Source organism: Pantherophis guttatus, chromosome 1 (genome assembly GCF_059756535.1).
Source record: "Pantherophis guttatus breed Tessera chromosome 1, ASM5975653v1, whole genome shotgun sequence".
Lineage (NCBI taxonomy): Eukaryota > Metazoa > Chordata > Lepidosauria > Squamata > Colubridae > Pantherophis > Pantherophis guttatus.
In genome coordinates this window covers 32,406,086-32,426,992 of record NC_142063.1, presented here as the reverse complement: position 1 = coordinate 32,426,992, position 20,907 = coordinate 32,406,086, and the positions used below count along the sequence as shown (strand labels likewise).

Genomic DNA, 20,907 nt, shown 5'->3' with positions numbered 1-20,907 from the left:
GTTCCTTTTTTGCATATAGTCATTTACCCCAAAAATAGATACCATTTATATTGCTTCTTAAATGTATATGTCTATTTATATAAGTCCCTAATTTATTAAGGAGGGTTGATTTGGCTTAGTTTGATCTCAATTTATTCATTTAATCTATTTTTTATCTTCAATATTTTGTTGATCACACTATGTTAAGTAAAACTTAAAAAATATACTTGTTGCAGCACTGCTCATGCTGGCTATGCAAGAGAACTGGCAATTTTAGAAGCATCATTGAAAAAGGAAAGTGATAAAAGGTACAATATTGTGTGAAAATTGTTATGAAGTAAACAAGTAAAATTGGGGGTCAATTGCCAGTATGGTGAAAAAAAGTATAAATATGCAATTCCACAGATATTGCCAAATAAATGCTATTTATATATGTATATATGTACTTACTTACTTACTTACTTCATTTGTATGCTGTCTGTTTCTGAATGCTCTGGACAGTTAACAATCAGAACGATCACTAAGCAACCTTCCTATTTAAAAAATAATAAACTACCAAATAGAACATGAAGTAAATTGAGCCTGTTGTGTTTCTAATTGTGCACTTCAAAATGGCTTCTTCAAAACTGTGTTTATCCAAAACAATAATATTATGAGAGCCAGAGTTTATCAAAAATTGGGAACTCCAAATCTCAACCAACAAATGCTCTGTCTTACACATTGGCAAAAAAAATCAGAACACAAAATACAAGCTGGGCGGATACGACCTAACAGACAACCCTCACTCTGTCAAAGATTTTTGATACTCATCTCAAATGATCTAAGTACCAGAGCTCACTGTAACAGCATTGCTAAAAAAGCATTAAGTGTTGTTAACCTAATCTTGCGTAGCTTCTTCTCCGGTAATATTGAAGTGCAAACTAGGGCATACAAAATTTTTGCCAGACCAATTCTTGAATACAGCTCATCTGTCTGGAACCTGCACTGCATATCGGAGATTAATAAAATCGAACGAGTCCAGGGATATTTCACTAGAAAAGTCCTCCACTCCTCTGCTCGCAACAAAATACCTTATGCCACTAGACTTGAAATTTTGGGCTTAGACAACTTAGAACTTCGCCATCTTCGGTCTGACCTAAGCATAGCACATAAAATCATCTGCTACAATGTCCTACCAGCCAATGAATACTTCAGCTTCAACCAAAACAATACAAGAGCACACAATAGATACAAACTCATGGTAAACCAATCCAAACTAGACTGCAGAAAATACAACTTAAGTAACAGAGTTGTCAACGCCTGAAATGCACTACCTGACTCTGTGGTTTCTTTCCCAAACCCCCAAAACTTTAACCTTAGACTGTCCACTGTAGACCTCACCCCATTCCTAAGAGGTCTTTAAGGGGCGTGCATAAGTGCACCAACGTGCCTACCGTCCCTGTCCTAATGTTTCCTTTTATTCGTATCCATTTCATGTATTTATAATTATGTTTATACTTGTATCTGTCATAAAATACATGCTTGATGAAATACAAATTAAAAAAACCTACAAACTGATCTATATTTAAATGGAAGGAATTCTAGTGTTCTGAGCCGTGTCAGCCCAATGCCTACACATCCAAGTTTGACAGAGTGTAGGCAAGGTAATATTGGTTTGCAAGATATCCCCTGAACTAGAGAGCCTGGCTTGCAGCATGAGCCTGTTTGGAGTGAATATCTTGATTGACTGAAGCCATAATACATGGTGGAGACTAATATTGTGGGCCTGTCTGTTGACAACCATGACATATGAAAATTATGACTTGGAGTGTTAGAGGAGTATAGTGTAAAGAGAATGAAATAAAATACAAATAAAGTTTGTAAAACTAAGAGAAGTGGATAGAGTGCATAGAACTGAGTGAAAGTTGTCTGATCATGTAGAATAGAGTTAATGAATGGAAATGAAGATTTAGTTATGAACATACAATTATTTTTACAGTTAAACACCACATAGTTTGTATAGTGAAAATACAGGTAATCCTTGATTTACAATCACAATTGAGCCCAAAATTTCTATTGTTAAGTGAGACATTTGTTAAGGGAGTTTTGCCTCATTTTACGACATTTCTTGCCAAAGTTGTTAAGTGAATCACTACAGTTGATAGGTTAATAACATGGTTAAATGAATCTGGCTTCCCCATTGATTTTGCTTGTCAAAAGGTCACAAAAGGGAATTAAACATGACCTTGGGACACAGTAACGGTCATAAGTATGAGCCAGTTGCCAAGCATCTGAATTTTGATCACATAATCATGGCGATGCTACAAAAGTCGCAAGTGTGAAAAACGGTCATAAGTCACTTTTTTCAGTGCTGTTGTAACTTTGAATGGTCACTAAATGAACTGTTGTAAGTCGAGGACTACCTGTACTACTTTTATGCAAGACATGCACTGCAAAAATAATATAAAATCCTATATGTGGGCGAATGGCATAATACAACATCTGAATTTCTGCTCTGTGAACTTAAGGGAAGGTGGAGTGTATGTACCATTCTGATAGCATTTCTAACACACTCCTTCCTTCCCTGCGAAAAGAATAATGAAAAAGTTATGCTCACTATTGACCTATTGTTAACATGATGTCGCTGTTTCTTTTCATTTATTCAGTGATTCTGAATTGTGTTTTCTCACTTTGCTCTCTCTGTAGCAAACAGTTTCAGATCGAACTTGAAAAAATTACAGCCATGTATCAAAATTTAGTGGAAGCCAGTGAAAAGTTTCTGTGCGAGTCAAAGCAAAGCCTTGAAGCTCTGAAAAAATCCTATAACAAGTTAAAAAAGGAGGTATAATACCTATTAGGGTACTAACATCAAATCATACTGTAATATAGATTTTCTACAGATGTTTGTGGAGGATCTTGCTGATTCTGTCTGTGGTGCCTTTTATGTATGGTAGGAGGGCTTTACATAAAAGGCACCACAGACAGAATCAGTAAGATCCTCCACAAACACAACATCAAGACAGCATTCTGCACAAACCGAAAAATATCCCCCATCCTAAGAAACCCCAAAGACAAAATTAAGTTAGAAAATCAAGGAGTATATGAAATCCCATGCACCATCTGCCCCACCACATACATCGGACAAACCAACAGAAGAATAAGTGCACGCATTGAAGAACACAAGAACTCAGTCAGAAAAGAGGAACCAACTTCTTCCCTGGTCCAACACCTTAAAGCCACAGGACATGATATTGACTTTAAAAAGACCAGAACTATCGCCAAAACTGAACACTTTAATAACAGAATAATCAGAGAAGCCATCGAGATAGAAAAACGCCCACACAGCATGAATAAACAAAATGATACCTCCCGCCTACCAGCCATTTGGAAACCTGCCCTCATTGACAAACGAGTCCCTAACACAAAGAATGACACCAGACCCACACTCACGAAAACCACACAGGATGTCACCACCACACATCCACGCAAAAAGCAAACCCACACCGATGAGGCATGACCACAAACCAGAAGCCAGACCACAGCTGCATCATTAGCCACTTTAAACCCCTCCAATCCATACATGAAGCAAACTGACACCCACCATGAAGATGTGGCCCGACCACGAACGTGAAGCCAAACAACAGCAACGCAACTCACCAGCTCAAATCCTCCTGCAACTCAGACTAACCCGAGCACAACCAAGCCCCCACCTAAACAGAACACACCTCCACCCAATCAGAACACAGCCAAGCTCCCACCCAATCAGTTCACATCCCCACTGGCAGTTAAAAGGAAGAAACAGCTGCGATCACACATTGCTCCTAGAACCACAAAGCTGAAAACACCAGCCTGAAGATGACGAATGAGACTTCGTTGAAATGTCGCCAAGACACTTCCAATTTTACATGGGAGAAAACCCGAATTACCAAAGACCTACATATATGTATATATATGTACACACACACACATATATATATATATTTTCTTACTTCTTCGTAGGGTTTATGTGTGTTTTTTTGGTAGCCAGGTTTTCCCTACATAACCAAGGTTTTTCTGCAGCCCCAGCTCAGTAGAATCACATCCACTCGATTCTGGGCTTTTTTCCTTTCTAGCAGCCAGCAAGCTCCTCCTGCTAGGTGGGAGACCTATATAGATCTATTTCCAGCTCGTTTGCTTTCATCAGTAGGCCACACCCACATCTTATGTATCCTCCCTGTAAAGGTATAGTATCTATTTTCTTCTTCGTAGGGTTTATGTGTGTTTTTCCTCTAGCCAGGTTTTCCCTACGTAACCAAGGTTTTTCTGCAGCCCCAGCTCAGTAGAATCACATCCACTCGATTGGGTACATAAGATGTGGGTGTGGCCTACTGATGAAAGCAAACGAGCTGGAAATAGATCTATATAGGTCTCCCACTTAGCAGGAAGAGCTTGCTGGCTGCTAGAAAGGAAACAAGCCCAGAATTGAGTGGATGTGATTCTGCTGAGCTGGGGCTGCAGAAAAACCTTGGTTACGTAGGGAAAACCTAGAGGAAACACACACACACACACACACACACACACACACACATATGAATTTACGGACCCGGTAAGTATCATTGCCACTACTTCAAATATTGCTAAAGAATTCATATTCATAAAATGGAGTCTTGTATCCTCTCTCATCTCAGTGTTGCTCACTGAAAGGTACTATGACAGTGATGGCTAACGTTTTTGCTGTCGTGTGCCAAAAGCAGAGGGAGTGCACACCCATAATTCAATATGCCCCGGGCTGTTTCCGGCCTCAGGGGGTAGTGGGGAAGACCGTTTTCACTCTCCCAGGCTCCTAGAAAGCCTCTGGAGCCTACGGAGAACAAAAAATGGGCCTTCCTCACCCCCCTCCCGAAGGCCCTTCAGAGGCCAGAAGGCCCGAAAATCAGCTGGCCGGCGAGTACATGCGCACTGCAGCTGAGCTAGGGCAATGCTCGTGTGCCCTCTGATATGGCTCTGCATGCTACCTGTGGCACCCTTGCCATAGGTTCGCCATCATGGTACTAGGAAATCCCCACCATCCCCCTTTGTCTGTGGAGAGGACCTTGTGTTTAAGGAAGGTTGGAAAAAAACCTGTGGATGAAAGGTTAGAATCACATTCATTGTGTAACACACAAGAAGGGATTTCAGGGAAGGGTTAGGATTGATTTTGGATCCAGTGCAGAGTAATCAAAGGACTTAATGTATAAGCCAATGAACAACAACAAAAAAAGATCCTGACGTTTAAAAAACATTTTTTGTTGGAATAAAGGGAGAGGTAGACAAGATTATAACTGTATCCCCCTCTGTATTTTTCTGTAATGCTAGTTTGCAGCATTTGAATGTTTGATTTCTGACATAAAATAGCAAAACTAAAATTTGATTTAGAGTTGCCTGCAACTGCACGTAGGGGTCACCTCGTACCTACACTGTGAAGGAGTTGATGAGTAAGCATGCATTGCAGATGGCTGCAGATGGTCTTATGCGCACACCTCCCAAATCCCAAAGTGCAGAGGTGCATGTCCTGCCTGCTGATTGGTTGATCCAACTTCCTGTTCTGTGTTTTGCTATTTGAATACATGCTAGCCAGAATATTACATTTGGAGTAATACAAATAAAACCATCCCTGATTGACAGACACATACGTTCCTTGGCGTGCAGTGTAAGTCTGCTTGACCCTTAAGTTGAATGAAAATAGTTTAGGGAAAGAAGAGACAAAATTATATTTCATTTGAATCAATGAAGAGGTCTACTTTCTCAGGAATAACCATATGCAAAGTAGGCTTTGCTTCCCTTCTGAAGCCTGACTTCATTTCAAATTGTTTGCCAGGCTCCTGAATATGCCTGAACAAAAAATGCCATGATGGCACAAACAGGTATTTAGCAAAGTACTTCAGTTGGTAATTAGAACTAGAGTATATTCTCTCTCAATATTTGATCATTGAAATGAAAACTGCAACACAGATCAGAATTCATAGCAGAAAAATCTTTCTTATTAAATATTGTTTCCATAAATGCCAAACTGAACTGAAATCTCAACATCTGCACATTCATATACACTTGCAAATTATTAGAACAGATTTATGTTGGTTCTTTCTCATATTTTCTACAAATAGAATGAACATCTCAATAAAGAAATCAAGAAGTGTACTGAGCGTCTCAATCATCTCACTTCCAAGCTGCAAAAAAGAGAAACCCATTATAAGAAACATGATGCTCACTTAACAAAAGAAATTGGAAAACTCGAGGCAAGCAATCTGTATTTTAATACATTTTTGTAGCTGTTTTATGTTATGAAATATTTTTGACTATAAATACATAAGTATTCAGCCCATTTAGAATCAAAAGGGAATAGAAGTCGTTTTTAAAAAATCAGATTGCTAAAGAAGGTGGTGGAGAATGTGCTTGTGAATCAAGAGTTTGCATTGTTTCTAAGCCACTGGAGTGGCTTGAGTTGGTTGCTGCAGACTGCTAGGAGAAGATTTCAGTTTTCTGAAGCATTTTGATGTGAGGCTTCCTTTAGATAAAAGCTTTAAAGTAAAAGCCATGCATTTCTTGGATGCCAAGTTGACACTAAATTCAAAATGACTGGAGAGAGAATTAGAGAAAAGAAGGTATAAAGAGCTACTAAAGTTAGGCAGAAGTCAGAATAACAAATAGCTGTAATTTATTTACTTTAATCAGTTTGTTTTATTCAGATATAAGCACAAATGGTACAACTGGATTTTGAATGACTAGTTTTTTTTCTGTTTCATTTTAAATCCAGATCATTCCTCTAACATATAAGTCAGAAACAATTGCTTGTTTTCTATTTCAATTCCCAGCACACCAGAAGCATAATAACTGACTCAGATTTGCAGTCAGCAGGGAATGGAATAGAGAGACAGTGGGGTCAATGATAAAAAAAATCAAATTGATGTTAAAATGGCAGGAGAAATATGACTAGTCAAGTAAGAGATTTTTTAGAAGACAAGGATTTGCTTGTGGATAGGAGAATGTTAAACCTGGTGACAGGTGGGGAAGCTACTAGGGCTTCTAGGTAGAGAAGTGAAGAAGTAGCTTGTTGGGGTTGTATCCAAGACATCTTCTGGAAGAAGAAACAGCTATGAAATCTAGGTAATCATGTTGAGCATTCCAAGGATTCTGAATCTAGCACTGTTCTGCAGGCTGGAATTCACCTAATAGGTGAATAGGCTTCCAATTGCATTTCAAAGTGCTGGTTATCAATTACATTACAGGGCCAGGTTATCTGAGGAACTGCCTGTTTCCTATGGTCCCTGCCTGTCTAGTAAAATCAAAATTGGTGGATGTTTTTAGTCTTGTTTTCATGTTTTAAATCATTTGAAAACTGTTCAGAGTTTCTGGGAATCAACATATACATTTAATAAATAATAATAGAATTGGTATGTGTTGGATTCCCTCAAAGTCATGCCTTTTTTGTTGTGATGCCTACTCTTAGAAATAATATCCCCAGCAGTCTGTATATCCCATCCCAATGATGTTCCACAAGTCTTCAAAAACTTGGTTATGCTCCTTTTAGGATAAAGTATATATGGAGTCCTAGGGTGGTTGGTTATTTTGTTATTGTCCAGATGTCTAGGTTCTTTTTATTTTCCTATTTCAAGCATAAGCCACTCAAAGTCAATCTGTTGCTGGGTGGTTTCTAAGTCAATCAGTCAATCAGATGATAGACAGACAGAGTAAATATTAATCAGTTGTTGTATCACGCTAGAATATTAGGATGCTCATTACAGTACCACTCTATTTATAAATTGTTCCTTACGTTTTCTTTCCTAAAAGGAAGACTTCAACTCTAAAACAAAACGTATGGAAGAAATGGAAGAAAAACTAGAAAAGAATGTTCCCCTCGCAGAAGAATTACGAAAAGAATTAGAAGAATTAAGCACCAATTATGCAAAACAAAAGGAAATGTATAATGGTATATGTAGGAAGTCTTATCTATGTAATTCATCAAAGTGCAAAAAAAGAAAAGCATCCAACTTTAAAATAGTTTTCTTCTTCCAACTGTTAATCTTATTTACCTGACTGTTGGAATTTATGTTCTGCCTATCACAGGGTCAATACATTGCCATCTCTTGATGATAAACCTAAGATTTTGCATAATGGACAAATTAGTTTTAAGAGTTGTAATTTTATTATTTTTATGGCACATTAGGTTTCATTAAGTATTTTATTTTCTTTCTAGATTACATTAGGGAGAAAAGTCATACGGTAGACCCATGTCAGTCCTGGCTGGTCAGGACTTCCCAGGAAGTGATCAGCCACTTCTACAAGATTCTTCTATTATGACTTAATCATAAAAACAGTGTGTCTTTGGTACCAAGTTTAGTCTACCTTAGAGGGCTACCTTGCATGTCTGAATGCACTTCCACACTCCCTCCCTTTTTCTTCATGAGAACTAGAGAGAGTCATGTCCCAGACATTTTCGCTAATTACATTTCTGTTCTCTGGACTCAATATTTATTTTATCTGATTATTGTATTGTTGTGGCTGTTTCTCCTGTTCCTCAAATTTCTTGTTTCTGCCCTTTACATTATGGGACTGTCTTTTTCCTCCGATTTCTTCTAACTGATAAGATATGGAGGAAGTATTGTGCTCTAGGTCCCAGCTTTAAACTTTGTAGGACCTAGGAGACATGCCTTATGTGCCTGCCCTATAGAACTGTCATCCCTGAAATCCATATGGCTGTAACCTTGTTGAGCTTGTAAAGCTTAACCTATCTTCAGGCCCTGAGAGAAAAGGAACGGCTTGTTCTCTGATAGTTATTAAGTACAAAATATGTCTGTGTTATTATCCCCTGATGCTCATCATATATTCTATGGAAGATTGCAATTACATTACATTACGTTACGTTACGTTACGTTACGTTACGTTACACACACACACACACATACATACCTACAGTATTAATACCACTTTATAATGCCTTAGTAAGGCCACACTTGGAATACTGTATCCAGTTTTGGTCGCCACGATATAAAAAAGATGTTAAGACTCTAGAAAGAGTGCAGAGAAGAGCAACAAAGATGATTAGGGAACTGGAGGCTAGAATATATAAAGAACGTTGCTGGAACTAGATATGTCTAGTTTAATGAAAAGAAGGATTAGAGGAGACATGATAGCAGTGTTCCAATGTCTCAGGGGCTGCCCCAAAGAAGAGGGAGTCAAACTATTCTCCAAAGCACTTGAGGGTAGAACAAGAAGCAATGGGTGGAAACTAATCAAGGAGAGAAGCAACTTAGAACTAAGGAGAAATTTCCTGACAGAACAATTAATTAGTAGAACAACTTGCCTCCAGAAGTTGTAAATGCTCCAACACTGGAAGTTTTTAAGAAGATATTGGATAACCATTTATCTGAAGTGGTGTAGGGTTTCCTGCCTAAGCAGGGGGTTGGACTAGAAGACGTCCAAGGTCCCTTCCAACTCTGTTATTGTATTCTATTCTATACATAAGTTACTGAGAGACATGTTATGATGAAGATGATATACAAGTCAACAAATAAATAGATATGAATCCAAATATTAATGACATCAAATGCATTTTCTGAGTGCTTGCTTTCTGAAACAAATTGGGTAGTTTCCAGTGAGAAGACTTTGGTTGTGTCTGATATCTGTTTACTTTTATTTGGTGCCAAATGAAAATCTTTCCTCCTTCCCTTTTAATAGAACTTACCACACATTTAGAATTTGTGAGATTTGTGATAGTGCTAAATGAGATAGCTACTAAAGAGAAGTGGTTGTATTACCATGTTTTCACTACATTTATTTTAGATTTTGCAGCAAGTTCTATATTTAGGTTAGATATTGTGGGCATGAACGTTTTTTTGTTTAATAGATCGGCCAATAATTTTCACTAATAAGTAATTTACAAGTATTCTAAATAATTTCCTTCTGATCTTGTGGGTCGTTTCCTGAACCCTTCCAACAAGCTGTGTTACTGTAGATTATATTAATTTAACTTTTTATCCTCTGCTTATTTATAGATTTACGAGATGAAGAAAGCAAACTTAAAATAGGCATGGAGCAATCATTAAGGGAAATTCAGAGACTTGAAAGGCAAAAGGTAAGCAGGCATAATATGTGCTTCTTAAATTATGTTACTTTCTATTTGTGTGTGACCATCTTTTGAAGGCTAATGGTTCCACTTAGACCTTTTGTTTTTTAAAATAATTTTCATTAGAGATTTTAAAATTAGTCAAAGTATTACAAATTGAAATTTAAAAAAATAATGAAAAGTACAGACAGAAAAAATGAGAAAACAAAATGAAATGGAAAAAAAGAATATTTAAAGAAGTACATTCCAATCTTCTGTTCAATAAGAGCCTGTAGTACAGTGGACTAAAGCACTGTTATTAACATCTGCTGCTTGCAATTACTGCAAGTTCAAATCTCACCAGGTTCAAGGTTGACTCAGCCTTCCATCCTTTCAAAGGTAGGTGAAATGAGGACCCAGATTGTGGGGGCAATAAGCTGACTTTGTATAAATATACAAAAGTATGAAGGCTATTGCTTAATGCATTGTAAGTCGCCCTGACTCTCCGGAGAAGGGCGGCATATAAATTAAAGCAAAAAAATAAAATAAAATAAAAAAGTAAGCATAAGCGTAATTAGTATTTATTTACCTCCTTTGATATTATATACAGTGGGGCAAAAAAGTATTTAGTCAGCCACCAATTGTGCAAGTTCTCCCATTTAAAAAGATGAGAGAGGCCTGTAATTGTCATCATAGGTAGACCTCAACTATGAGAGACAAAATGAGAAAACAAATCCAGACAATCACATTGTCTGATTTGGAAAGAATTTATTTGCAAATTATGGTGGAAAATAAGTATTTGGTCAATATCAAAAGTTCATCTCAATACTTTGTTATATATCCTTTGTTGACAATGACAAAGGTCAAACATTTTCTGTAAGTCTTCACAAGGTTGGCACACACTGTTGCGGGTATGTTGGCCCATTCCTCCATGCAGATCTCCTCTAGAGCAGTGATGTTTTGGGGCTGTCGCTGGGCAACACAGACTTTCAACTCCCTCCAAAGGTTTTCTATGGGGTTGAGATCTGGAGACTGGCTAGGCCACTCCAGGACCTTGAAATGCTTCTTACGAAGCCACTCCTTCGTTGCCCAGGCGGTGTGTTTGGGATCATTATCATGCTGAAAGACCCAGCCACGTTTCATCTTCAATGCCCTTGCTGATGGAAGGAGGTTTGCACTCAAAATCTCACGATACATGGCCCCATTCATTCTTTCCTGTACACGGATCAGTCGTCCTGGTCCCTTTGCAGAGAAACAGCCTCAAAGCATGATGTTGCCACCCCCATGCTTCACAGTAGGTATGGTGTTCTTTGGATGCAACTCAGCATTCTCTCTCCTCCAAACATGACGAGTTGTGTTTCTACCAAACAGTTCTACTTTGGTTATATCTGACCATATGACATTCTCCCAATCCTCTTCTGGATCATCCAAATGCTCTCTAGCAAACTTCAGACGGGCCCGGACATGTACTGGCTTAAGCAGGGGGACACGTCTGGCACTGCAGGATCTGAGTCCCTGGTGGCATAGTGTGTTACTGATGGTAGCCTTTGTTACGTTGGTCCCAGCTTTCTGCAGGTCATTCACTAGGTCCCCCCGTGTGGTTCTGGGATTTTTGCTCACCGTTCTTGTGATCATTTTGACCCCACGGGGTGAGATCTTGCATGGAGCCCCAGATCGAGGGAGATTATCAGTGGTCTTGTATGTCTTCCATTTTCTAATTATTGCTCCCACAGTTGATTTCTTCACACCAAGCTGCTTGCCTATTGCAGATTCAGTCTTCCCAGCCTGGTGCAGGTCTACTATTTTGTTTCTGGTGTCCTTCGACAGCTCTTTGGTCTTACCATAGTGGAGTTTGGAGTGTGACTATTTGATGTTGTGGACAGGTGTCTTTTAAACTGATAACAAGTTCAAACAGGTGCCATTAATACAGGTAATGAGTGGAGGACAGAGGAGCCTCTTAAAGAAGAAGTTACAGGTCTGTGAGAGCCAGAAATCTTGCTTGTTTGTAGGTGACCAAATACTTATTTTCTACCATAATTTGCAATTCTTTCGAAATCAGACAATGTGATTGTCTGGATTTGTTTTCTCATTTTGTCTCTCATAGTTGAGGTCTACCTATGATGACAATTACAGGCCTCTCTCATCTTTTTAAGTGGGAGAACTTGCACAATTGGTGGCTGACTAAATACTTTTTTGCCCCACTGTATCATATATCAGTTCTTTCCATATTCCATCTTTTACCCAACCACAAATTCAAAAATCATTAAATGTTTTTGTTCAGGATCAGCAAACAATCCACAAATGGTTCTCAGAATGTTATAAAAATATTTATTTTAACCCTGATCAAATAGGTTAATTTTACATTCTTTTGTTTTGCTTCTAACAATCTTAACCTTTACTTCACTAAAGTGCTAGGATTTTACCTCAACCCAAATTTTCTTTCCCTCATCTAAGAACTTTTTGTGGCTTTAACAACCCTCTTTTGCAAATCCAATAATCGGCCATTACCGATTATTATAACCTCTTGGGTTATCATTTGTATTTTGATTTTCGTTTTCATTTTTGTCTTATAGTCTATAACTTCTACTTCATTTTCTGATATTTCTGCTGCATAGGTTAGGATTTGTCAGTCATCCTGTCAGCCTAAACATTTTTCCAAATTATTTTTCTTCATGTCTTCTTTTTTTAAAAAAAATTAATAATGCATTTGCATAACCAGATATTGTTGCTATCATTGTAACTATGAGCTTCTTTCCCATATCTTCACAAGTCCTTTGAGGTGACTCCAATGTAGTATCACAGTTATTGTTGCAAATGTCATTGCTGATCATCAAATTCAAAAATAAAAAATAGACTTTTCTTTCTCACCCCTCCTCCCTGAGGTCTTTAGTCCCCACTAGTGACTCATTTTTGAATCATGTAGTCTGCCTCAATTTTTTTTTTTTTTTTGGCTTGGTTAAAAATAACAGCCTATCATCTCTTTTGTGAAGAACTATACAATTGCTATTCACACAAAGTTATTTTTGTTTTAGTTATTTAAAAAGTTTTATGGCAAAAGTCACAATATTTCAAATATTAAATATTTCCAATTTGTCTTTTTGCAATTAATTTTTCCCTTCTTTCTGGAATGAAGGATCACTCTCCTGACACTTACTGCTTGGAAGATCATTTTGAACATTAAAAAAGTTATATTCAAAACATAAGAAAGTGAAGCTTGATGTGAAGCAGTGTCCATATATTCTGTACTGTGCTTGAAAGCTTGATTGTTTTCCTTGTCTTCTGGCATTCAAACCCACAAATTGAATGCTGCCCTATGGTGTCCTCAGAAGAAGCAGCCATATGGAGCACAAGTGGGCAATTTCTCATCCTCTCCTTATTCAGAAAGACTCCACGGACCAGATTTGTCATTGTTCTTGGCCACAGTGTTATTTCTGCTCCTTTAGAAACATTTTACCTTGCCATTTTCTCACTTGCAAGTTGGCTCCACTTACACTTTTTGAAAAACAAGGGGCCACAGAAAATGGAATAATGATATAAATTAGGTGAGGCTATTCTTCCTTTTACTGCATGTGTGGTTTCTTTAAGTTAAATTTACTGTAGAACTGTTTTTATGCATAGCATACCTCTAAAAGATCAGAAATTCTGCCTCCAATTTTCAATAATAGTGGATCAGTAACTATTCTGAGAGACTCCAAACAAACATCAGGGCACATGTGTAGACAGAACACATTTTCTCTAGCAGGCTACACCCAGGTAAAATAGGAATTAACATAAGACAAAAAATCAGGCAGAAAACAATAGCCTAATCAAGGAACTACCAAAGAGAAAACCACATTCCCATCAAAACTGGCATATAAATAGGAAACAAACTCATCTCTTACTTGCATTGGTGATATTACCAAATTTGGGTAATGAAATACCTGCAAAAAGTTCAGAGAGCACCAAGGATTCTATAAACTAAGTACAACAAAACGAATTCAAGGTAGCATCCATTCTGTAAATAACTTTTTTTGCTAATTGCAAGCTACAGCTTGGCAAATTATTGGAGAGGATATTCATCTTTATTCTCTGTCGCTATTAATTGTGTTGATTGAAAAGCTGACACGGATCAGTACTGGGAAATTGTAAGCGGTGATTAAAACTAAGTATTGTGTTAATTATTACATTAATATAGTGATGCAGCGGCTTAAAGATGTTGGATTTGTTAGCCGGCGATGGTCAGCACTCCAGTGATTTGAGCCCATGGCACCGCATGGTGGAGTGAGGTCACATCATTTGTCCCTAGCTCCTACCCACCTAGTAATTCGAAAGCATGTAAAAATTTAAGTATTTTTCCGTCTATAAAACGCCCCCATGTATAGAATGCCCCCATGTTTTATATAGAGTAAGTAAGTATACTACAAGCCATCACTGTGCAGAAGCCATCTTATTAGAGAGTGAGTAATACAAGAACAGGAAATGCATCACAGGAACAATAGAGATGAAACCTAGAGTGGCAATGTGATACAGGAAACTACAATAGAGAGGAATGATAGCGCTGCATATAAGGTAGAGGCTCATCCAGCAGAGCTGGAGGAAGGGGATGGGCCACACCTTCTCCTCTCAGCCTCCTATGTAGAAGACGCTCCTCCATTTTCAAGTAAATATTTTAAAGAAAAAGTAACATCTTATACATGGGAAAATACGGTAGATAAATAGTTTGTCACTCTCGTGGGAAAAACTAGCAGTGCTCCAGGTGGAAGCAGGAGCTGGCACTGAACCTGCTCAGATGCAAGGTGAGGTCAGCAAAAGAAAACCCCAGAGGAATTGACATCTCCCAAATGCTGCTAGGCAGCTGGTGCAAAGCTAGTTCACCTCGTGTGGTGCACCGTGGGTAGAATGCATACATGAACAAATGAACTAGTAATCTTAGGCTGCCCAAACTACTCTGGTGAAAAACATTGTAGACTTCCCTGGCTATGTATGCCATTTGCTAAAAATGTTTTACATTAATCATTTAATTATTTAGATTAATTTATAATTCAAGTAATTAGTGATTCAGTAAAAGAATTACAAGCATGAATTCATGGCTCTGAATTGTCAAGAGTTCTTGCATCTAGTAGTTACAAAAAGGTACAATAACACTAAATTTGCTGCTGGTATTACCTTTCTTTTCAGTGGATATTTTTATTGTTATTATTTGTTTTATTCTTCAATATTCTAATTCGGTGTGTTTTCTTGCTTTTGAAAATGAAGCTTCCAAAACAAAACAAAAAAAAAAACCCCACTTAGTAATGTTTCAATTTTTTCTTCCTTCTCCCAAGCATTCATCAGTCAGCAAGAGTTTTTAAGATTTATGATACAAATATTTTTGTAAACGTTATGAAATCCTAGGGCCAGAATTTGTCCGACTTTTGTTCTTAGCACTCTTTCCTTTGTATCATGTTCCTAAGATTATAACTATGTAAGATGCATCAATATTTGCCAACAGGTAACTGCAAAGACTGAACTCAAGAGGAACAGAGATACAGCATTTGAGCAACTGACAAGTTTGACATATTCGATTAAGTTTATTGAGAGAGACAACTATGAAATAGATAGAATGCTCTTCATTTTGAATGGAGAAAATGACCGGTTAAGAGCTGTGAGTATTTTGAGAAAGGAATAGTTCTGCATGTCAAGTTTTGGCAATTTGGTAAGACATTAACAATTCTGGAATGGCTGTAGACAGCAGGAAGACATTGTAAAAATGCCATTTTGTGCCCATTACTACTTTTCAGTGGTTTGAATTATATAAGGAAAAAATGTATGCTGCATGGGGTTGCCAAACTAGAAATATTGGCTTAAATGACATTATAGTTTATAATGTTATGACACTTGATTATCTATGCTCTATGTTCTTTGTTTCCAAGTAAATTATATGAGTTTTTAAAAATATCAGGGGATCTTAATTATTTGTTTAGTATTTCGCAGTACAATGTTTACTTTTGGGAATCTTTTGAATCAGATTTCTAAAAATTACTGATGTGTAAACCTTGGAATTCTGCAGGGACTGTTTGTTATATGGGATGGGAGGAGTAATTCCTATATCAGAAAAGAGGGGTATGGATTCCATATGATTTGCAGCCTATTTTGCCCAAGAGTTATATAGACAGACCAGGATTATATGGAAGATATTGAGATTGCTAGCAATTCCATGCCAACTTTCTTCTGCAGTTCACTGGTTTTGTTTGAATAATCCATTAAAAGCTGTGCCCATCCCCTATAGAGAAATAAAGCATAGTCTTTGGTTATAATTATTTAATAATCTGGTTTGAAGATTACAGGAAGTGTCTGGGAAAAACAGAAAATGCACACATCCACCTGAGATGTATTTAGATTCATAAAAGAAGAGTAAAATGGAACTATCGCTTATAATAATAGAATGAAAGCATAGGATAATTGGGAGGTTTTAAGGTTAAAGGAGAAAAAAAGATGTTTGGTAGGCAATCCTTTGGAAAATGGGAAGCAGTGTGAAAGTAACTCAAGAGAGAGTAATAGAGTGTGAAGGGCCCCTCCAGCAGTCATTGTGATGATCAAATGATGTTGTTTTAAGAAGTTGTAATCCATCTAGAAGTGGGTGACATATAAATTTAATAATAATAAAATTATAACTTTAAGAACAGATGTTAGATTTGTTGTTGGCAGCACCCAACTAGGCTTGGTTGATCTCAGAGAAGCTGGAAAAAAAAAACTTGGCCATTGGATAATTAGATTATACTGGAAAGTCAGAAAATACATTTGGGAGAAGGTAGTGGCAAGCCACCTCTAAATTATTGCCAATAAAACATAGCCAGTGCAGATAGTTGCCAATAATTGAGTTTGGCTTGAAATCTTTTTAATCTGATTTGCTTGCTTGCTTGCTTTCTTCAACCATCTCTAATTCTTATTCACGACACAACAGTTATTTTTAAATTTGAAGCTGTAGGATAATGTTCAGTTTTGGATTTTAGAAAATCTAATATAGTGAAATCTCCAGCTAGAGTAGGGGGAGGAGTGAAGAGACTGGCAAGTTTAGAGACCTTGCATAGCAGGAAGTGACACAGACCTGACCAGAATCCCTGAAACCCTGATCTGACCGTTCCTAAGAGAATGCAGTCAGTCTGGCAAGTTTAAGGAACCAGAGCAGTTCTGTGAACTGACCAGAAATACTTTTTTATTGTTGCTTGCCTATTTACAGGAATCTCACCAGGCTGACTGTATCAATAGCTTCTACATGAATGTTTTCTTTCTTTGGCTGTATCCTTATAGGGCATTGCATATCTCAAGGAAGATATCGCCACAATAGATGGGGAGGCAAAGTTCTATCAGTTAGAGAGACAACAAATCCAGCAATGTACAAAAGTTCTTTATGGTGAGTGCTATGTGGCAGGAATTTCCACTCCAGCTGAAATGATTTTTTTTTGTAAAAATGAACTAAAATGATCCACAATAGGGACATATATGTGGCTTTTTTCTTTCTGAAATATGATGGTTCCTTAATGGATATCTTGCATTAACATAAAAGAAATTTGGAAAGCGCTGTCCCACAGAAGAAACTTAATGCAGGATCTATATCAGTGGTGAAATCCAAATTTACTACTGGTTCTGTGGGTGTGGTTTGGTGGGCATGTTGTGGTGTGGCTTGGTGGGAGTGGCAGGGGAAGGATACTGCAAAATCCCCATTCCCTCCCCATTTCTGGGGGAAGAATATTGCAAAAACTCCATTCCCCCCCACTCTGGGGCCAGTCAGAGATGGTATTTGCTGGTTCTCCAAACTACTCAAAATTTCCGCTACCAGTTCTCCAGAACCCGCTGGATTTCACCCCTGGTCTATATACACATATGCAATTGTTGGGAAAGTTTCCAATTAAAAACCTAAGGAAAGGTTTCATTATTATTTATTTATTTATTTATTTATTTATTTATTGCGATTTATATGCCGCCTTTCTCCCTAGGGACTCAAGGCGGCTTACAAAATGACAACTTCAATACAAATCACAATACAATACCAAATTAAAATCAGTAACCCAATTAAAAAACGATTTAAAATTATACCAGTGTACCCCCAAACGGATCAGTTTAATTGGCAGAAGAGCCACGTCTTCAGCTCGCGACGGAAGGAAACAAGGTCGGGGGCTGTCCTGAGCTCAGTGGGCAATCCATTCCAGAGGGTCGGGGCTCCCACAGAGAATGCCCTCCCCCTGGGGGTCGTCAGCCGACATTGTTTGGCCGACGGCACCCTGAGGAGGCCGACTCTGTGAGAGTGCACAGGACGATGGGAGAACGGCTGGAGATGGTCCTGCAAGTACCCCGGGCCTAAGCCATTATTAAGAGCCAAACTAGAGTATTTGATCCTGGATCAATCAATTTGTGGTAAATAAGAAACCATTGTAGACTTTCTACAAGTAAATTACAATAACAGACTATTAACAGAGCCATGAACTTTAACTTTGCTGTTGTTTTAACCAGTTAACTATTTTTTCTTTCATATATGTAATGTATGACAGGTCAATTGGATTGCAAATACATGTAAAATACATTATAAATTTTGGACCTGCTTTACAAGGGGAAAAGCTATTATTGTTCTCCTAGATTTGTCAGTGTTCAACTAGGGGGGATAATATATGTTTTGTTTTTTCTCCTTTTTAATTCACATTTTTAATGTTTTTAGTTTTCTTTTGTTTCTGTTAAATAGTTTTTTTTCCTTTTGTACTTTAATCTTATGAATAAAATAAAAGTAGATGTCTTCCTACAGACTCTGATATCATTTAAGAAGTAGCATAATTTGTTTTTTTAGAAATTCTGGGTGTCATATATGTTTAATAAATGTGGTTTAAAATGTCATTTAATATGTTATTGCATATTTAAATATGTTTTTTACTTCTTTTAAAATATATATTGTGATCTATGTTTATTTTTACTATAAAATTCTTGTTTTAGAACTATTTGTCAAGAAATGGACAAAGGATGAATATTTACAAAAGGTATATTATTATATTACCTGGAGGCGGTGGGGGTTTGGATGGAGGACAGTTTATCGTTAACATCCATAAAGTCAGACATTGGTTAATGTCTGACTTTATGGATGTCAACCAGGAGGATGTGATATATAATCCCAGTTAGATTAAAATGCACAATCCCATTTCTGTGGTACTTCATGGATTTGGTAACTTCAAGGATGCAAAATAATTATATTAAAAAAGAAAAATAAGAGTCATAGTTCCCTTCAAATGGCAACCTTTCACACGATTAAAAATAAACAACTAGTTGATGATAATTAGCATAAACTAGGGTTAGAATACCATTTGAATGGAGAAAAAAACAGTAAAATTTAATTCTACCAATTTGGTAGCCCGTGATGGGTCAGCAGTTAAAGACACTCAGCTGAAAAGCTGAAAAGCTGACAGCTCGGGTTCAAGACTTGAGCTCCGGGGGATGGGGTGAGCTCCTGTTACTTGCTCCAGCTCCTACTCACCTAACAGTTTGAAAGCATGCAAATGAAAGTAGATAAATAGGTACCACTTTGGTGGGAAGGTAACAGCGTTCTGTGCACCTTGACATACAGTCATGCTGTCCACATGACTGCAGACGTGCCTTCTGACAACGCTGGCTCCCTCGGCTAAGAAACGAACATGAGCACTATCCCCTAGAGACAGACATGACTGAACAGGAAAAACCTTTATCTTTACCTAGCTTGTTACATATTCTGTTGCTCATCATGACAGCAAGAAAAATAATGGTTTTTTTCTCCCCAGTGTGGCTTTGCTGAGACTTAAAGTACAGCTATTGTTTAAGAACAAGCCATTTATGAGAGCTGCTTTCTCTTTTTAACAGTTTTAATTGATTAATCCAATTAAATAGAAGGCTCTTTTATCTATCCTAACACTTGGGATCTCATATCATTTTAAATTTAAGGAATCATTGTGCTATACTTTTCCCACTATTTTTATATCAAACCTATTTACTTTCTGTACTTTCCCCAACCCCCATAAAATTCATGTTAAGTATTTTAGAAGAGTCGAAGTATATTTTTAAAAAATGAAGAAAATCCAGCTTGTCTTTCCGCAACAGAAAATCTATTGTCTCATTGTTTTCATCTTATTGCAGATATTTTTCAAGTACCAGCATGAGGTCTTGATTATTCTGGAAGAATACGTCAGAAGAAATGCAAAGAGAAATTGTAAGGTTGACTACGTTCATGAAGGGCTACAGCTAAACTATGAAGAGATGGATTCTCTGCTAAAAAGCAAATCTTTGGCAGAGTGACAAAGTAAGTATTTTGGGGAAGTGCCAAATGTTTGTTAAAATTATGTGTTGGAAAAGCAAAAATTACCTTCTTCAAAACAGATTCCTCACAGCTTGTATATGTCACAGAATATCAGAAAAAAAAGGTCTTACTCTGTCAAGTTTAGAACAGCAGATGCTAGTTTTCTAGCACTATTTTTTTATTTGGGTGTTGGGACAAACTTCCAAGACCTATTAATCTTTTAAAAAACATTACTGTAGCTGAAAACAATCTTAGCATGTTTGTTTCAGTAGTGGCAGACAATAGTTTCTTTCCTGTTTATTATACTTGATAGTTTTTTTTAAAAAAATATATGAGTAAATCTGCTTGTGGATTTAAATGTGAGAAGAATGTACTGAGTCTCAGATGAAGGAGCCTACAACCCATGACAAATTTTTAACAGATGCTTTATTTTTTCATTTGTCAAGTTTATAGGCTGCCCAAATTCAGAACTCTTAGCAGCTTCACAAAATTAAAAATCTATTGTTACACATAAAACAACACCAACTTAATATAAAACATAACTGGCATATCTGGTTATTCACTACTAAAAGGGGAACTGCATAAACTATCTAACCTCCAGCCTGGAGAAAGAAAATCTTTT

The 20,907-nt window shown here is 37.3% G+C and overlaps 1 protein-coding gene across 3 annotated transcripts in view; it reads left to right on the top strand.

Moving 5' to 3' along the window:
* The window catches only part of CCDC175 (coiled-coil domain containing 175), a 52,799-nt gene that overhangs the window by 31,512 nt on the left and 380 nt on the right, over positions 1 to 20,907 (top strand). For all 3 annotated transcript variants that reach the window (XM_034433505.3, XM_034433506.2, XM_087871257.1), the window contains 9 exons: positions 216 to 287; positions 2,665 to 2,800; positions 6,081 to 6,212; positions 7,765 to 7,903; positions 9,969 to 10,048; positions 15,489 to 15,641; positions 17,288 to 17,390; positions 18,959 to 19,002; positions 20,126 to 20,288. In XM_034433505.3, the coding sequence (XP_034289396.1) occupies positions 216 to 287; positions 2,665 to 2,800; positions 6,081 to 6,212; positions 7,765 to 7,903; positions 9,969 to 10,048; positions 15,489 to 15,641; positions 17,288 to 17,390; positions 18,959 to 19,002; positions 20,126 to 20,284 (1,018 nt within the window). In that variant the 3' untranslated portion in view covers positions 20,285 to 20,288. The remainder of the gene's footprint in view (positions 1 to 215; positions 288 to 2,664; positions 2,801 to 6,080; positions 6,213 to 7,764; positions 7,904 to 9,968; positions 10,049 to 15,488; positions 15,642 to 17,287; positions 17,391 to 18,958; positions 19,003 to 20,125; positions 20,289 to 20,907) is intronic.